Source organism: Lonchura striata, chromosome 2 (assembly GCF_050655825.1).
Source record: "Lonchura striata isolate lonStrDom1 chromosome 2, ASM5065582v1, whole genome shotgun sequence".
NCBI classification, from domain to species: Eukaryota; Metazoa; Chordata; class Aves; order Passeriformes; family Estrildidae; genus Lonchura; species Lonchura striata.
The window spans coordinates 54945478-54964105 of NC_140704.1; the positions used below are offsets into that span (position 1 = coordinate 54945478).

General features: G+C 40.8%; 1 protein-coding gene across 1 annotated transcript in view; it reads left to right on the forward strand.

Moving 5' to 3' along the window:
• Positions 1 to 18628, forward strand: part of ITGA9 (integrin subunit alpha 9) — a 218071-nt gene that overhangs the window by 13696 nt on the left and 185747 nt on the right. Inside the window, exons 4-9 of the mRNA XM_021546471.4 lie at positions 2203 to 2326; positions 8113 to 8180; positions 10388 to 10517; positions 12055 to 12140; positions 14649 to 14717; positions 17955 to 18092. Of these exons, the coding sequence (XP_021402146.3) occupies positions 2203 to 2326; positions 8113 to 8180; positions 10388 to 10517; positions 12055 to 12140; positions 14649 to 14717; positions 17955 to 18092 (615 nt within the window). The remainder of the gene's footprint in view (positions 1 to 2202; positions 2327 to 8112; positions 8181 to 10387; positions 10518 to 12054; positions 12141 to 14648; positions 14718 to 17954; positions 18093 to 18628) is intronic.

Sequence of the window (18628 nt, forward strand, 5' to 3'; positions counted from 1 at the left end):
GTTTGCAGACTAAGGCAGTCAGTGCTGAACTATAGTGTGCCTGAATACATATCGTGATGAAGGTACAGAAAAGTGGTCATTAACCCAAGACGTAACAGATTGGTGTAAGTGTGCCCAGAATAGACTGAGCCCATAGCCTCCAGCTGATTTTGAACATATTTCATATCGAGCAGCAGCTTTTTCTCTCCTTACATTGTTTTATATTTCTTGGCCTCTGCACCTCACTCCTGAGCAAAGCCACCTGCTTGTGATGAAATCCTGCTGTTCTCCCTGACTCCATTGTTTGTACTTTTCTGATATATTAATTAGTAGGTTAATTTATGTGAGTCTTGCAGTTTCTGAAATATAAAATACCAAGGAATTTATAATACCACAATCCTTTATCTTTCCAAAATTTAAAAAAATACTCTTGGTCTGTTTCCATTTGAGTTTATATCCAGAGTTGGGATTGACAACTGTTGCTGTAATGGTTTGTGCATTTATGGCATTGTCTTTGCAATGGGTGTGTATTTGTGCTCACAGCACAGATCCATCAGGAGAGAGGCTATTTCCTGGTTTTGCTGAAAATTAGCGTTTCACATGTTGGTTATCTGTAGCTGTTAAATTTTGAATGATTAGTGCATGAGGATGGAAGTCATAACTAAGCCTCCTCAAAGTGCATACAGGAGTCTGCTCTTTATTGTACTTCTCACATGCATTTGGCTGTGCAGCCAAGTGCCCTCAGAAGGATTCTTTGCATCACAGGTAGTAGTCTGCAGCATGCAGTGTGATGCAAAAATTTCTGCAGCCCCCAGAGCCCCTCACTGTCCCTCTGTGATAGCCAAATGTGGATATATGTGCTTTTCTTTCAGCCCAGGAAGTTAGGAAAGCAATAAATATCAAATGTAGCACTGCTAACAGTAGAGCAGGTTTTGCACACCTGATTTTGCTCTTTGAGAGTAGTATTACCTATTTAAATCCTTTTGGACATAAGTATATTGAAATCTGGTTGATGGCTGGATTGAATTTTGAGCTTCTCAGTTGCTGATACACTTCCCATGTCCTTTAGTGCAGAGGTGACACTGCTGTGCCTGCTTTATGAGCAGATATAATTTTGAACAATGTTGAGCTGCTCCTGTGGGCAGCTGTGAGGTGCTGAGGCAGAAAAGTGGGGTAGCACACAGAAATGGAAGACAAGAGGGTATGTCATCTGGGGAGGATAGGGTCAAATATGGGATTCATGGAGAGGGTTGATGCAAAGCATCCAGGAAAAGATGAAGGCATGTGAAGGAGATGATTTGTAGCATAGAGTCTTGGTCTGTTGGCATGGGGTTAGGCCTTAAATGACAGAAATTGACACATTTACAGTGACTTAAGTGTAGACTCCGACCAGCTGGAGATATGGTCTGGCATGTGCTAAGTTCAAAGCCATTGCTGTTTCACATTTCCTTTTCTTTCCAAACAAATCCTGAGCAGAAGCCAACTTGTGGTTTGACTGGCAGCAATGCAGTGTTAGTTTTTGGAGCAAATGGGTTCTGAGAAGTTGTGAACCAGGCTCTACATTGCTTGCATGTGTGCTTGTGTGTGGCAGTTGTACTGAGCAAGTGTCTGGTGAGTCCTGTTTTTCACGATGATCTCATTCTTCACTGTAAAGCTCTGCAGCTTGTCTGCACCTTGGCTAATGTTGTCACTCTTGTTGCTACAAAATCCTTGGCATTTTAAATTAAATTCACTACCATTAAGCAAGGCTCAGCACATCTGTCACCAGAACACAGAGCTGCCTTTCCCCGTGGAAGCAAACCTTTGACTCTCACATGCAGTATTTGGTGGTTTAGCCTTCTGAGTATTCTCAGTGTCTTTATTCCTGTTTTTCACCTTTTGCTGGGTTGTGTTAGTGCATCTTTAGTTAGAAAAGCTTTGTTTTCTGCGAGGATTCATGCACAGTCCGAGATTTTGAAATTTCCATCATAGGCTCTGAGACTTCTTGTTTTCCTAGTTATATATATATGAAGGCTGAGTTCTGAGCTGCCAGTTCAGACAATGTCCTGAGCTCCAGAAGGTAACAATGAGAAAATACTTTAGAAGCAGTGGAATGTAGGGAGAGTACAATGGATTTGTGGGGTGAAGGTGATGCTGAGTGGTCCTGTTCATGCATGCTCTGCCTTGGTTGGAGTGATCTCCTGTGACTCTGGGCCAATAACCCATGTTATATGGTCTGTTTAGGCATGTGCACACCGCTGGAAAAACATCTACTATGAGACAGAGTACATCTTGCCCCATGGCTTCTGCAACGTCATTCCTCCTAACCTGCAGTCCAAAGGGAGGAAGCTCTTGCCCTGCTATGAAGGTAAGGAGTCAGGCCAGGAGTGGAGCTTATAATATCCCTTGCTATGCTTCTAGTAATACAATAACCTTCACTACTGATTTTTTTTTTTTTTTTTTTTTTTTAACGTGTGACTGCCTCATGGCCCAGCTGTGCTGACAATTGGGTTTTGGATGACGCTGGGAGAATAGCACAGTGACTGGGTTTGTTGGCTGGTAAAGTGCATGGCTGCATTTTACTGGAGGAATAAAAAGTTTCTGAATTGTATTTTGAGGCAGCAGCTCTCCCCTTAGGTAAATAATGAGAAGATATTTCTATGAGCTTGGCCTTGTGTGCTTCACTGTGACATGGAATAAAAATCCTGAATTTGTTGCAATCATGAACCAATTTGCCTATCTTATAGAAACACTTCCATTTTTATATTGTCATTTATCAGAGGATTGGGATGTGGGACAGGGAGGAGCGTTATTTTCCTCACTTCGGGGTACTTCTGCAACAATTTATATTAAATTGCTGTTGTGTTAAGGTCTGGGTTTGAGGTGCATACAGAGGGAGGGCTCCAGCTCTGAGCCATGGGTGGCTGTACCTTTTGGTTCTGCACCAAATTCTGTGTGCCATAATTTTAATTTCTCCTTCTCTAGTGCATGTGAGACTTTTATATCATGTTTCCATTTTTTGAAGACTTCAGAAGACAGAGTCTCCTTGGCCAAGAGCAATTAACTGAATTAAAGGGACAAATGTATTGTTAGGTAGAAGATATGGTGTCTCCTAAGATTCTTGGCTTTGAGAGGAATGTTTTGGGGAAAGCATCCTTACTTCCTCCTTTCTTTAATTTCTTCATTGTAGGAACCTGAGGAAGTGGGCAGGTTTGGAAGACAAAACACAGCAGGGTTTGTTGTGGGCAACACCTCTGATTTTACTTATTTGCTTTTACCCATTTGCCCTCCTGTCCATAGCTGGCAGCAGCCAGCAGCAGGCTTTCTGCTGGCATTAGTAAATTGGAGAGGGATAAGGCAGTGAATGTCCTGGCAAGTTTCTCTGTTGCTGTTGAGTGGCTAGGTCCTAGCTTGGTGGCCTATAAAGCTGTGTCTGTGACAGAACTGTGTCCATTTCATGCTCACTGTTCTGAGGTGGCTCCTCACCTCCCTCTGGGCTTTGCTTAGGAATCTGCCATTGCAAACCTACACACCTTTTGGAGATGGCATGCAGTTGTGCATTGATGTTTTCCTGCCCTGAAATTGGTCATTATTTGATATGTGAGAAGTTTTGAGGGACGTGTACCAGCCATGCTAGCTGCTGTGCAGCAGAGTACATGTAAGCTGTGTAAGCCTTCCTATTGTGGGTACTGTGCTACTGTATTTGTCCTTCCTTGCCTCTCTGTGCTCCTTGTTAGTGTCAGCAAAATCAGGATAAGGCCTCACACTAATGTCATACACTGCAAATCATCTGATACAAACTTTTTGGACATTTTGCACATGCAGGAATACCAATGGGGCTCCGTCTGAACCTTTGGTACTGCTCCTGCACTGCCTGAAGCCGTGGTGGGGATATGGTTTCTGGAACAGGAGAATCACTTGTGTTTATCTATGCGTCATGTTTTTGGAGTAAAACTGCTGTTAATCTGACGGGATATTTGCCAGGAATTGCTAAAAAATAGAAATGTGTGGGCCTAGTACACGTAGAGTAGCCAGTGGAAAGTTGGCAGGGTTGATGCAGTACTATGCTGGCTTAATTTCATTGCATAGTAAAGTGAAAATTGAAAGTTTGGGACTGATTTCCACCCAGCCCCCCAACCCCATCAGACATGAAATTGCAGTGTTACATGGAATGGCTGCATTTGTTTACTCCCGATTCTTTAAATTTCAATAAAACAAGCTTCAAGAGAGATAGCTGTGGTGTATCACACAGAGGAGTTAATTGTTTAAGGCTTGCTGTGAAATAAGCTTACAGTCATCCTTGTAACTTTTTCCCTTCACTTTCTGGAAGGAGCAGAATAATTTTCCTCCTGACACTGATGAGTGGCTAGTGCAAAGCATTGAGTCTGAAGTGCTTCTACACTGACAGCCTCTGGCCGTTGCTGGGAGGCTGCCAGCCCTGTGGCTGCAAACGCTGCACTAGGACACATGCCTTTGCCTGACAAAAATCCAGTGTCTCAACCTTCTCTGTATCTTTCCATGTACAAATAGGGGTAGACAGTGGTGTGCTTGCTTCCAGAAGCCTTGTTTTTAGTCCAGCTAAGGTGATAAGCCTCAACAAGTGAAGGGTGCAGGCCAGCTGAGTGCACGTCAGTGTCCATCCATGGAGGAAATAGAAATTTCCTGACTAGATGGCACTGGTGCAACTGCATAGTAGTCTCAATGCATCTTATTCTTGCCTGGCTTCCCTGAAAGGGCTGACAGAAGTCTGGAATTGAGAGATAATTAGAACAAAGCAGCAAACTTAATAGTTAAGTACAATCTCTCTGAGTAGGATCTAATTTGGTTTAGATGAGCTGGATGTAGTATAGCTGATGTATGAGGTCACTGTTTTCCAGGCAATACTTTCAATTGGTTTTTTCCCCCATAGTTTTAAAGGCTTTCCAAAAAAGGGAGCTGCCTCTTCATTCCCCAATGCATTCAGTTTACAAAGAAGGATGGTTGTGTGTACTGTGAGAGGCAGTCCAGCTGATGAAGAGAGCTGGAATGGTTTCCTGTTCCTCTGTGGTAAGAATTTTGATGGTGGAAGTGGGGAAGACTGATGATCCCTTTTGTTAGTAAATAAGGGGAGCAGCACATGCTCATATTCCTTGCATCCAAAACAAAAAGTAATTTTTCTCACAGGTCCAAACCACATTGGGTTTTCTGGGAGCCATCATAACATCCTTGCTTTGTGGTGGAAACTCAGTATCACAATTCTAGGTCAGAAAGGTTACTGTTTCTTCCTAGAATAGTGAAACACTGTAAGGTAGGAAACAAAAAGCTTTCAGCACATGTGATAGTTTACACCTTTGAGGATGATAATTTTATTGTACCCTGTAGCTTAGTTTATGTTATGGCCTTGAAGTTTGCTTAAAGACTGGCAGAGAGTTGTATTCAAAGAAAAAGTTCAGGGGCATTTACCTTCAGAACTGTCACACATCAAAGCTTATTCTTTTTGCTTGTGTGTTGTTTTATGCAATTAATCCTTCCTCTGTCTCACTTCTCTTGTAACCTGAGATCATCCTGGCTACAAACCGCTGCCATCTTCTTCTCTTTTTTCCTGTATGTATTATTCATGACATATCTTTGAAGTTGCACAGGCTGCAACCTCCTCCAGATTCAACCTTATCATGCTGCTTTGCTGTCAGCTGTTGCTGCAGCAGTTTCATGGCTTGCATTCTGTGTCATCAGGAATGCACAACAGCCAGCAGGCAGACAAGAAAGAACAAAGAAGTGTAGAAACAACAAATTTGTCCTTGACTACAGTTATTGCCTGCAGCTATGTGAAAACAAATCAATTTAACATCATGCAAAGGTTGTTTTTCAGACGTACAAGAACTGTGAGCTGATACAATAACTGCACAATTTCCATCTAGTTGGTTCCTTTACTTCATGGCTGGCTGGCTATGTTGTATGAGGACAGGTGTCACTACGGTGCACTGAAGTGGAGGTGAGGTAGAAGCAAACTTGTCTGGATGTGACCATCTAGGATGAGTGGCACCCCTTGGCCATGGATGCCTGGGTGGAAAGGAATCTTCCTTGGATGTGGAGGCAGGTGTACATCACTGCAGATGGGAGTTAGGGGAGCAGACAAGGAGGGCTAGTTTTGTGCTGAAAGGGTTGGCAGAAATCCAGGAGCCCAGTGTCTGTCTGTACTGGGCTGCTGGCTTGTTGGGGAGGACTACACCTATCTTGAGTCCCCCTGAAATTGGTGTGCTGATCTCTCTGTGTCACTAGAGCTTTAAATTCTCAAACAGCCCACATGTCTGAGGTGTTTGGGCCCCCATGCTTACATTTCTGCTTGTGAAATGTCATGGCCTTGGCAGTGAAGACTGAAGCAAAGAGAGCCTGAAGAAAGCAAATATCACCCCAGACTTCAAAACAGGCAGCCAAAGAAGCCATTCAATATTTCAGCCTTCTCTGCAATTTCTGTTGCAAGGGGTCCCTGTTTCCATTCAGCCATGGAACCTACATTTTCTTTAGTACCCTTTTCTTTAGCTGTTGATGTATCTGAAGAAGCCCTTCTTGTTAGCCTTGATATCTTTCACCAGATTTAATTCCAAATGGGCTTTGACCTTCCTCATTGCATCATGCAAGGCTGGGGATACTGCTATAGTGAATGCAGGGCTTTTAGGACATGCACAGAATGATTTTTCAGGAAATGCTGGAGGGAGGAATCTCTCTCCTTGGCTCTCTTAATGAAAAAATGTTCACATTGATAACAGACCATTTTTCCCCAGGCAAGTACTGCCTGGAGAATCTGTATGTGGAGAGGTAGCTGTTCAAAACCCCAACACTTGCTGAATAGCTATGGGCTAATATGGGCTTCAGTTCTCCATGGAATTGTCTTGCATTACCTCTAGGAAACCCAGCTGTGCTTCTGTTCTGCTGGAATGCATATCACTTTGGCAGGACCCTTCCTTGGCCAAGGGTGTTGGGCATTTGGAATGTAATTTGTGGATCAAGTCTCTATTCCACATGGTGTCTCCACGTGAACTTCTCCCTGTGAAACTGGTATGACCTCAGCAAATGTCTGAAATTCTGAACAGAGCCAATTTGCTCATCCTTTTGATTATCATTTTTATAATGTAGCGATGAGTTAATGAGGCTTAAAATTAAAAAAAAAGTATAAAAAAGTCTAGCAGTTATCAGGTTATATGTTAAATTGTTTATGAACATGAATTACTGTAACATACAGGAAGTAGTGATAGTATGGTAAATATTTTAAAATAATGCTTTGGAAAAAACTGGAAAGGCTCTGATCCAGCTATAAGTTTCAAATACTTCCAAGATGAAAATATTTGAATTAGGGTGGAGTGGAAAGTTATTTTCTTTTTTTCCTTTTTTTCCTGTTCCTCACTGTGAGCTTAATGTATTCCTAGAAATATTTTTTTTCTCATCATCAAAAAAATAAAGTAAAAATTCCTTAGGTTGGAGAGGGCAAATGATTGCTATGTCAAATCCATAAACAAAAGCTGTAGGGTGGTTGTTGGGTTCCCTGTGAACTGGGAGCTCTGAGCACGTAGCCATGAAAAGCAGCAGATCTAAACATCCTGCAAAAGAGACCGTTGTCTGATCATGTAGAAACACATGGCTTTCCTAAGTCACTTTTCCTCAGTTTTTTTCCTGGAGCTTGTGTCCTGAAGCACCCTCAGCAGAAGTGTTTGTGGGGGCTTTGATGACTGTCATTGTAGGGGAATATCACTTTATTCCTCTGAGGTAGTAATGGGCCTGAGAGTTAAACCTCTTAGAGCAGAGTCTGTGGCACACTGGCATGTGCATCACTTTTTGCTCCCCCCTTCTGAGCTGTGGTGATCTGCTACAGATTGGAGCCTCTTCTAATGCACCTTTACTGGAGCGATGCTGCTGCTCTTTTCAAATGCAGTGGTACTGCTTGTTTAGCACCTTTGTAGGAGAACTCTGGCCTCTCTTCCCAGCTGGCTACTTGCGATACTCCCTGATGTGGGTGGGTATGCTGCATGGTGCACCTTGGTGGCCGATCCACTGATAAAACCCAGGAGCCCTGCATGCTAGTGTCTCTCCAGGCTGTGTGAGTAGCCATGCAGGTGGCTTAGGTGAAGAGTGTGTGCTGTGCCAGGGATGACCACTGTTTTCTTCCCTTCTTCCATCCAGAGTACAAGAAGAAGTATGGAGAGGAGCATGGTTCATGCCAGGCAGGGATCGCAGGCTTCTTCACTGAGGTGAGCTGGGGCACATGTATGGAAGGCTTGGGCTTGGTAAGTGGCTCTCCTGTTGCGTGTCCCAGGAGGAGATTCCCAAGTATGGCTTGGACAGTGGGCTGAGTGTTGAGAATGGTCCCTTCCTGCTAGCAAACACCCTTCTGCCTTGTCTGGTTTCTCAGGTGTCTGTTTCTTGCACAGTGACTGCGCAGTTGTTCCTTCGTATGTGTACATGTCTCTCAAGGTCTGTGGCCAAGTATAAATGAATTGACTCTGGAAATATCTTCAGGGAATATTCTTATTATGTACATCCCAAAACCTGCATAGAGGTATTTCTCTGTAATTAGCTCTTTACTGTAAGTGATGATGTCAAAGTCTTTCTTGAATAATTTTGTTTATGTATGTGTACCTGTGCATGAATATAATGCACATATATACACATGCATACAGAAGATAAATGCTTTTTTTCAGTTCTACTACAGTTCTTTGTTGCAGAAAGATGGAGAAAAAAAAGTGTTAGAATATATGCACCACAATTGTTCTAAATACTTGACCACATTCTTTCCTGGACAGAAGCTTATCAACCATGTTTCAGTTTTGTCAATAATTAATTTGTTCCCTTATGCCTGGATTTTTTTCTTTTGTTAATGTTTCAGGGTTGTGGCTTTTTCACTTGTTTGTTTTGGTTTTATTTCAAATTTTTTAAGAACACATACCCTCTCCTAATTATATATATGCACTGATCTACAAATGTACTGCCCAGACTGATACAATTAAAATAAGTCAGAAATTGCCTTCTCCCATTTCAGTAAACTGGGATGGCAGGCAATGTTACCACAAGGGCTCTGTCTGGTAACTGGATGTTCAGCCAGCAGCAGCTGTTTCCTGACTTGTCTGCTCTCCCCAGCCTGTTTCTGTTCCCAGGCTTAAATTCTCCCTTGCTACCCTAGTTCAAAAGATACCGTTGAACTTTTATCGCTTCAGTCTGATGGCAGCAGGAAATGCAGATAAATGGCTTTTTGAGTCAAACAGGTGATCCTATATCCTGTGTTCAGTACTGTGGATGGTAGTTTTTCCTGTCAGTAAGTAACCTGACAGGTATAGCCCATAACAAAGAAAAAGCTATTTCTAAGCACATGCTGCTCTTTGGTTGGTTTTGTATTCCTGTCCCTGTAGTCTTATGAGGAGAATCCCTTGTTTTACATCTTCCCCCAACTGGAACTGTTCACCTGAAGGGGACTCAGATATGATAGCAATTTCCACAAGGATGGAGTCCATGGGTCCATGGCTTTGCATTGAATGGAGATGTGAGGAAAGCAGCTGTTCACATATGTGTCTTCTTGGGGGATGAAGAACTTCCTGGGGTTAATGCTTCTCAGGCTTAATTTGGTCCCTTGCTGGAGGTATTTAAAACCACATCCAGGAGCAAGGTTTTTCTGCAAGGATGCTGGATGTTTTCGGACAGCATTTTGTGAATTTCTCTTGAATGTAAATGTACTGTGGATTTTGACTCAGAAACATTATCCATGACCATCTACTTTTGAATGCTGGATGAAACTGTGCCTGATTTCTATTGTCTTTTAAAATGTTCCATCACTCTGGTTGTCTGTAATGATCCCAAGCCATTTTATTCAGGTTGTCTCTCAAAGACCAGAGTGTCTGATGACAGAGCTGGGCAAACTGTTCCACCTAGGACATAACACACACCCTGCTTGTTGAGTGCATGACAGCTGTTTAGCTTCATAGTTCTAAAATCAAAATCTTTTTTGCTGTTTCCATCATGGTTGGTTAGTATAGTGTGTCAGCCAGCATCAGGGCATGATCTTTAGCAGAGTGATGGTTTCTGGGTGGGCTGAAGTACTCCTCTCTCTGGGTCTGCTGCAGCACATTTGGGAGAGGCAGCAAGTAGGGGGACTTTTCAGAGAACTATGTTAGCATGGATAAGCTTGATGGTTAGTAAGGTTGAGGAAAGTCTTCTGTTGCAGCAGAAGAGCTGAGCAGAAGTGGACTATAAAAAGGCAGTCTGTCACTAGGGTATGTACAATGACCCCCAGGTTTGGGAAGAAGGATACTGTCCAAATGCACACAGAATGGAGGTTGTTACAGATAGACTTATTATAGCTGTTTTAAGTAATTATCTTGTCCCCTCTCTGTTAATGTGTAAAGTTTTGATTGTTATTTTTTCCTTCTACCCTTTTCCCCACACATTTCCCTTTTTCCTGTTGTAGGAACTGGTCATCATGGGGGCACCAGGATCTTATTATTGGACGGGAACTGTCAAAGTACTGAATCTCACTGACAACACATATTACAAGCTGAATGATGATGCTGTGATAGCCAGGAGGTACACATACCTTGGTAAGCAGATCTCTAGTGTTCACTGTGAATAGGAAATTGTCCAACAACATGTTTCAAGGCTTTAATACTATAAAGTTGGTAGTGTTTGTTTCTATGGTGGTGTAGAGTATTTTTATAAAAAGTGTGAAAGGAAGAATATTTGAATTAAAATTATACTTATCTGGAAGGAAAGAAGCATTCAAAATACTCAGTTTTTCTCTCCTTGTTCTAACACCCTCCCCCCACACTTTGTTGTAATATTTTTGACTAATATAGAAAGGCATTTTAACAGCACATTGGATTGTGGTAGGCTTCTTAACATTCTTGCCTTTGCCCTGTAACAGGCAAATTGTTACTAGTTGAACTGCATGTCTGCTCGCATGTGCCTTTAAAATAGCTGTAATAACTAAATAAAGAATTTGTATTGGAGATGCATTTATTTCAACAAAAATAACACAATCTAACTGCGTTATTGGCAACTGAAGGAAGTTGTGAAAGGTTTGGATATAGGTACATCTTTAACTCAGTTGGTTTTACTTGCTGTGAAACCAGCTAATGTCCCTGACATACTTAATTTAGAGGCTTCCACCTAATCAGAAGTGCTTAAGACTGATGAGACCTAGAAGGCATTTCAGCAGTTAGATACTGTTTGACTAAAGTCTTGCACTGACCTCTCATTGTCCCCTTAACCTTTAATATTTAAAAACCCATCATTCTGTAGATACTGCTTGATGATAACTAAATGAAGAGTAAATGTTTACCTGTTTGCAGACATAAATAGGTTTTGCCACTGATAGACTTGAATTATAGAGTTTACTATGTTGATGAATGCCTCATGATTTGTAGTAAAAGAGCAAGGCAAATACAAAAGAACCTTAGAAGGAAAGCTACTCTACTCATCTTTAGTTATTGTATATTATTTTAATATATGAAATAAAGCTGAATCTTTCATATTTTTCTTTCAAATACACACTTTTTTCTTTGATATATTGTCCCATTTTTCTTCTAGCTTAGAAAAAAAACTTTTTAAACTATTGACTTCTCTTTACCTACTTTAAGCTATTGACTTCCCTTTGCCTAATGTCCTCATCTATCTCCCCTGACCAAAAAGGAACATGATTTTCCAAGGCTTTCTGGGCAGTGATTTTAGCCAAAGGAGGACACTCCTGTCTGATCCAAGTGGGACTGTTGCTCTTTGATGTGTTACTTTCTCTGTGGTCATATGATTGCTTTTCTCTTTTTGTGTATGCCTTTTCCTGTTTTACTGCTTCCCTTTCTTGACTTGCAGTTGGCAAACTGCTGCCAATATGAGCTCCTTGTGTCCCTTGGTCATCTCCACACACATGGCTTTCTTGTCTCAGCTTTCGGAAGGTTACTGGAGGGTGCACTCTCACTTCCCATCCCCATGAACTTTTGAACAGAATATTGGTGCATCCTGAGCAGAAAGGTTGTTGAACTCTTAAGTGCAGCCCAGGAGCAGGGAAGCCTTATAAGCCTGATCTATCTGGCTGATCTGATTTCCTGTCATGGTTATTTATTTATTTCCTTTACTACTCAGGATATGCGGTGACAGCAGGTCATTTTTCTCAGCCGACTACGACTGACATTGTAGGAGGAGCTCCCCAGGATGGAGGCATCGGAAAGGTGTGGCTCTTTATCAGACACTAATGTGGGTTGGATGCAACAGTGCATGAAATGTAATACTGATGCAGTTCTAACATGTATGAGAAGACAAGAGTTTTTTGTCTGCAGGATAGTTTTGAGCACTGAGTTGGAGAGAGATGAGGTAGTTTGGTGAAGTTGTCAAATTTTCTCAACCTGTCCGTCCTGATGCATCACATCCTTTGCCCTTCTTCCCTCTCTTTCCCACCCAGTCCTTACAACACCCATTTTAATAAGACACAGACAAGATCCCTTTCATACTGCTTTTGTTTGGGATTTGTTACATTTAGGTATTACTTAAAAATTTCCTATAAGTGAAAATACTTGTCTTCTGCTTCTTTTATTCACACATTTGACTATCTCAGTATTTACTTCAAGATGACATCTCTAATAGGATGAGGTCCAGTTATTAGATGCCATTTTTAAACTTCATAATACTTTGATGTTTAGTGTATTAGAGTCTGTTTTTTTTGCCAGCTATAATTAGAAATCTCGGTGACAGTCTCTTAAGAAGGGAGGAAACAAAAAGATCTTCCTGTGGGCATATATAGGTTCAATATCCCAAAGTTTTAAACAAGTTAATGGCTAGATGGAAATGGCTAGTGAGTTAGGCAAGCCTGGTTCTCCTGTGCTGAGTATTCACATGCTGTTGGAGAAACTGGTTGAGGGTGAGCACTGTGACCTCTTAAACTCTTCTAAACCAAAGGTGGAAAATTGGGAGTGGGGAGAGTGAGAGTAGGAATGTAAAGGATCTTCTTTTGTCTCTCTTTCTTCAAAATACAATCCACTTGGGACCTGCTGTCACCACTTGCTTGAGCAGAGGTGTCCTGCAGCTCCCTTCCATCTTCCTCCCTTTGGCTCTCATGCTCTTTAGTGACATGAGTTGTAGCTGAATCATAACAAGCAGTGAGAAGCCTTCACTACTAGGAACACTATCCTGTTCAGGCAGATTATTTTTGATAATGACCATGTTCTGGGGGTAGCAGTGCAAGTGGGGAAAATGGGAAAAAAGTAGAGGATGAACTTGGTATTTACACCTGATCTGGCATGACTAGGACATACAGGATATAGTAGCATCACAGTTGCTACTGAAAGGACATGTGCATAAGAAAGACATAGTTTCCTTATCCCAGTTGTTCTGTTATGGCTGCTACAGTGCACCTTCCTTCCAAGCTATTTTTAGTGTGGAACAAGTTTAATTTCTCTATATGGAGGAGGGTGTGGAAACACACCTGGTAGCAAGATATCCACAAGAAAGCAGCTTGCTCTGTAGTTTAAAGACTACTGCTCTAGTCTTTAAAGCTTACATTATTCTCCCTTGGCATGGGATGTGGGTAGCAGGAACACATGGCAAAGTGTCGGTAAGAGGTGCTGGATACATGACATTACAATGGGCAGTCCTGTTATGCTTTCCAAATACTCTAATAAGCTGATCTTTTCCACTTCTCTGATAGAAAGTGATTAGCATTGTCACAGCTTTCCACTTAAGTTAAAGCCAAGTTTCTTAATGAGACTGGGTAATTTCTCCAAAGTCACAAAGATTGTCATTATTTGAGACTGGGTTTGGAGTTGAGGCACCTGGCAACATGCTGTTGGTGCTAAACATGCCACTGCATAAGATAGGGAGATAGCAATTGTCTACAGTAAACCTGTGCTGTGTTCTTGACTGAAAACAGCTTTGAACTCTGTTTCACCAGCTGTTAATAACTCACCACATTCCAGTGCTTGGCTCTTCCACATGGCCTTGGAAGTAAGAGATCCTCTGTCCTACAAACTGTGTGAGCACCTGCTAGAAGGGAGCCTGTCAAATGCCACAGGAGTCTCAAAGACTGACTGAACCAGGCTTTCTGTTGAAGGGAATCCCTTTCTACAAGCCACGTACTTCACATCTGAAATTTTGGTACAAGATGTGTTCTTGGACTTGAATCATCAATAATTTTATCCCTGAGGATTCTGGATTAAACAGTTTCTCCTGTGGAAATGAGCAATGAATAGGCTGTATTTGAATAGTTTTTCTGATTTAAGAATTGGTTCAGACAGAAACAGTGGGTAGTCTGATTGGGATTTCTACTCTGACTGTTTCTAAAGCATCATGAAGTTTGCAATAAAGTATGTGCAGGCACATTTTCTTGATGAGGGAATGCTAGATAAGGGAAGGGAGCAGGGTTATGCATTCTCAGTCTTTTGCCCTCAAGATACCACTTATTTGATAGTTGTAAAGTTGCCTGGCTAGATGCTTTTAAGTGCACACATGTGCACATACATAAGCAAGTGAAAAAAGTAAGCAACAAGATAATATTCAAGTGTTTCTCATGACAAGCCTGTGATTTTTCAGGACAGTGGCAAACTGTGTCATCTTTTAAAAGAAGGCTGACCAGTAAAATGGCCATGATCCTGGCAATAGTCATGATCATGATTTAGATATTATTTAGAAAGCACAAGTGCTTCATAGTTAGTATTGGTTAACTTTTTTTCTTTTTCCCCTTTCAGGTTTATATTTTCAGAACAGACAGACAATCAGGCTCTCTAATAAAGATTTTTCAGGCTTCAGGAAAAAAGGTGAGTATTTATATATGTGTGTTTTCTATTAGGAGGGGGTAGAGTGGGTTGGAAATAATGGCAGAGTCATCCTGGAGCATCATTTTCATTCCACTGCTTCATAAGTTGTCCAGCAAACCCTGTTTCTTCTTATCCTCACAGAAGAATTAAACCTATTTTACAGATCAGCTGTATGCCATTTCCTCTGTAGCAGTCATGACTGCAATGTCTGCTCAATGCCCATGTGACTGAAATAAAAGTTCTTGCTGGAAATTGTAATAGTGGTTCTCATGAGTTTGTGTGACTGTAGCAGTACCTCTGAGATGTGGTACATGGGGCACCAGGTGAGCCTAGATGCAGAAATTTCCTCTTAGTAGATGTTACTGGGAGATGTGGGTAACCTGGAGTTCAGTTTGATATGCAAAGCCCCAGTCTGTTTTTCTGTGTTGTGTTGTGACAAGGGAGATATTGCAGTTACACTGTTTTGTGGAGGAGCAGTTTCTTTGCCTCAACAGATGATTATTTCCCCTTCCAACTATAAATCAGTCTTGCATTCTCTTCTTGAAACTGCTGTCTTAAAGCTGAGCTGCCTTCCCACTCCATGAAATTTAGTGAATGCTAATCAAGCTTTCCCAATGTGGTGTTGTGTTTGAATGGGAAACAGCTTGTGTTCTTCATTTGGGGCCTTACTGGAGCTGTGTTGCAGGAGAAACAAAATGGACAGTATGTCTAGCTATAGGTAACAACAAAAAAAGCTTTATTTGGGAATAATTTAGTGATGAAATGATACCTCTTATCTGAGGTATCCTGTGTTCTTCTGGAGGGATAAGAAATACATAAAAAAATGGTTTCTGGAGGGTTTTGGCTCTGTGAAGACCTGCTATCTTCAGGAAGACCCAAAGTGTTTGCCTGTATCCTCAGATTGGGAATGTTACTATATCTTGTTATTTTTTTTCCCAGCAAGACACAGTTGCAGTATTTAAAAACTTGCATGAAATAGGGGATGTTAATTTACTGAATTTAATGAAATAAATGTAATGATAATGAAACTACAAGCATGTGTAGGTGTGTGGTATGACTTGTATTTTAGGGCCTCTCCAAAATTTTACTTTCTCTGCACTAGCAGAATTACAGACATCTTGAAAGGAAAAGACTTCCCAGTTAATCCAGGGCATCTCCTGTGTTTGATTGCTTCCTGTTGATTCTTTCCCTGTTGAGTTTTAAATGTCTCTAAGGATGTGGTCCTGACTATTCCTCAACCTATTAAACAGAGTTTTCCAAGTCTTAGCCAAAACCTTTTCCTTTTCAATTTAATTGCTTTACTCTTATTCATAACTTAACTAATCAAGTATTTACATCATTCAGGTACTTCTAGGGTTTTTCATTAGCTTCTTCTTCTATAAATTCTCTAAAATCCAGATGAGAATTTTATTTTAAAAACAAGGCTGTGCTAAATCATCTTTTATGTTTGGTTGTTGTTTTCTTTTTGTTCTTTGGTAGAAGTGAAACCAGACCCGATCAGCAGTGAGCACTTCTTGGAAATTAGCTTTCATAAAATGCTACATCCTCCCCAGTGGTGTGAAAGTTCATTGCTCTGACATTCTTGGTAGGCAGATATGAATAGCAGGCCAGTTTATTTCTTCCTTTTTTATTAATGGAGGCTGAACTAGGAAATCAAATGCAGACAAAAAAAGAAAATCCAGTACTTTGTTACAAATTTTAATCTTGCAAACTTCAGGTTCTTACATGATCTGTGAACACTGTGGAATCACCCATGCTGCAGACATACCATATTGCAGTTAAGTAAATAATAGCTTTTTCCTGAAAACTGCTTGAATACATAATAAAATGCTTTTTCATAACTTTTATTTGTTACCCATGAGACATTTACCCATGAGAAATTTCTTTTAAAGCCTTTGTGGATTAAAAAAATAAACAAAAAATCCACAAGGGAACTTAAGCTACAAAATAGCTGGAATTAAAGGATATTTGTGGTCCAACTTTAAACCCACAGAAGCACAAAAATCTACATTAACAAACTGAAGTGCTATTCTTCAATCACCATTGCATTATACATTTAGCAACTTTTAAATCTTACAGACTACATAGAATAGAGTTGCTGCTGCCCATCTTCTAGTACGTCCAATAGTTCAGGTTCATGAATGTTAACTTACAGGTTTGGAGGTCAGACATCTGCTATGAGGAATGCAAAAGCATTCAAGAACATAATTATTCCTTTAACCTCAAATTTTCCTGCTTTGTAGAAAACAGCACTCAATTTCCAATATGAAGTGGCATCTTCCCCAATTTCCTGCTGAAGCAGCTTTTAATTTTTAGGCTATAATTTGTAATTGGTTTCAAAGAGTATGCCTTATGTTACCTTAGCAGAAGTGAATGAAATAAGGGTGAAATATCACTCTTGCTTTTGGTTTCCTTCTTGTGTTTAAATGTATTTTGAAATTTGTCCTGTGGGTGCTGGCTGGGAGATAGTCTTCAATGTTCACCCATATAAAAAAATAATGAAGTGAAATTAATGTATTTCTTTATTTTAAGCAATTAAGTTTATCAAGCAATAATAAGTGGAAATTGAAAGTGGTTTACATTTGTTCTGTATCAACTGAAAAGCTTTTATTTAAAGTCTTTGTTTCTGTACCTGCCTGTACATGAGAGGAAAGGCTATGATTAAGACCCACAACCAGTATGCCCTTTGACAGCGAGTTATACAAATAAATACAAATAGAATAGGGAAAGATAGTCTATAATTAAGAGGTTGTCTTAGATACCTGTTTTCATGGCCTCTTGCCTGCTTTTCTTTTTTTTCTTTCATTATTTCTTTAAGGTATCCCCAGATCATCTGTGGTGCCCAGCTTCAAGGAACTTTGGCATTGGGCATGAATATTCACTGTCTAGGTCTGGTTTGGGAGACTCATTTCACCCCTTCCTAGTTTTAAGCATTTGACAAGCAAAAGCTAGTCTAAGAAAGCTCTTTAAGTGTCTCACTTAAATATGTCCCAGAGTATAGCTTCTATTCTGTTGGTAAAACATCCAGGCTTGGTGCACTGTTACAGTAAAGTGTTTTCATTTCTGCCAGAGTTATTCCCAAAGCTTTCTCTATAGGAGTGCTTGTGAGTGATAAAGCAGCAAGTTATCATGTGAAATTAAAAGAATAACCAACTCAAACAAAAACCACGCCTGTATGATTTCCTGCTGTGTGTGGGCAGATACTGAATGCTTTGTTGTGACTCAACTTGGTTACAGATGGGCTCTTACTTTGGCTCCTCCTTATGTGCAGTTGACCTGAATTCTGATGGTTTGTCAGACCTACTGGTTGGAGCACCTATGTTTTCTGAGATCAGAGATGAGGGTCAAGTCACAGTCTACATCAACAGAGGAAATGTGAGTATGTACAGGAGGTGACTTGGTAAAGGGAATGAGGGTGTGGGTCTGCATGGTGAAGCTTGATGTTTCAAATAAGTGGGGCTCTGGGTGTCTCTAGCAAAGCATGAAGTCACAGGAAGACACATCTGGTATCGTAGTTTGCCAGACGCCAGCCCAAATTCATCACAGACCTGTAAATCTTTCAAAATGATCTGAGAAAGTCTTTGGCTCTATGTTGAAACTTGGTGGCATTTGTGGCTTTATTTGGATTTAATACCAAAACCAAGTAAGAGTCAGCAGCTTTGACCGAGTTTCCTTTGTGTTTTGAGTGGTCACTAAAACCTGAAACACAAATTGGAAAACAAATATCTGAGGATTGAGGAAGAGGAGAGAAAGCAGAGATTGAATTAATGTTACTTTCACATTATGCCCCATATAGAGGTTTTAGGGGAGGTTCTTATCAGCTGGTATTATTGGATTTCATATGACCTAACAACAGTCTTGGAAAAGTCTGAACTTTGTTGCATTGGCTAACCAAGGCCATTCTTATGTTC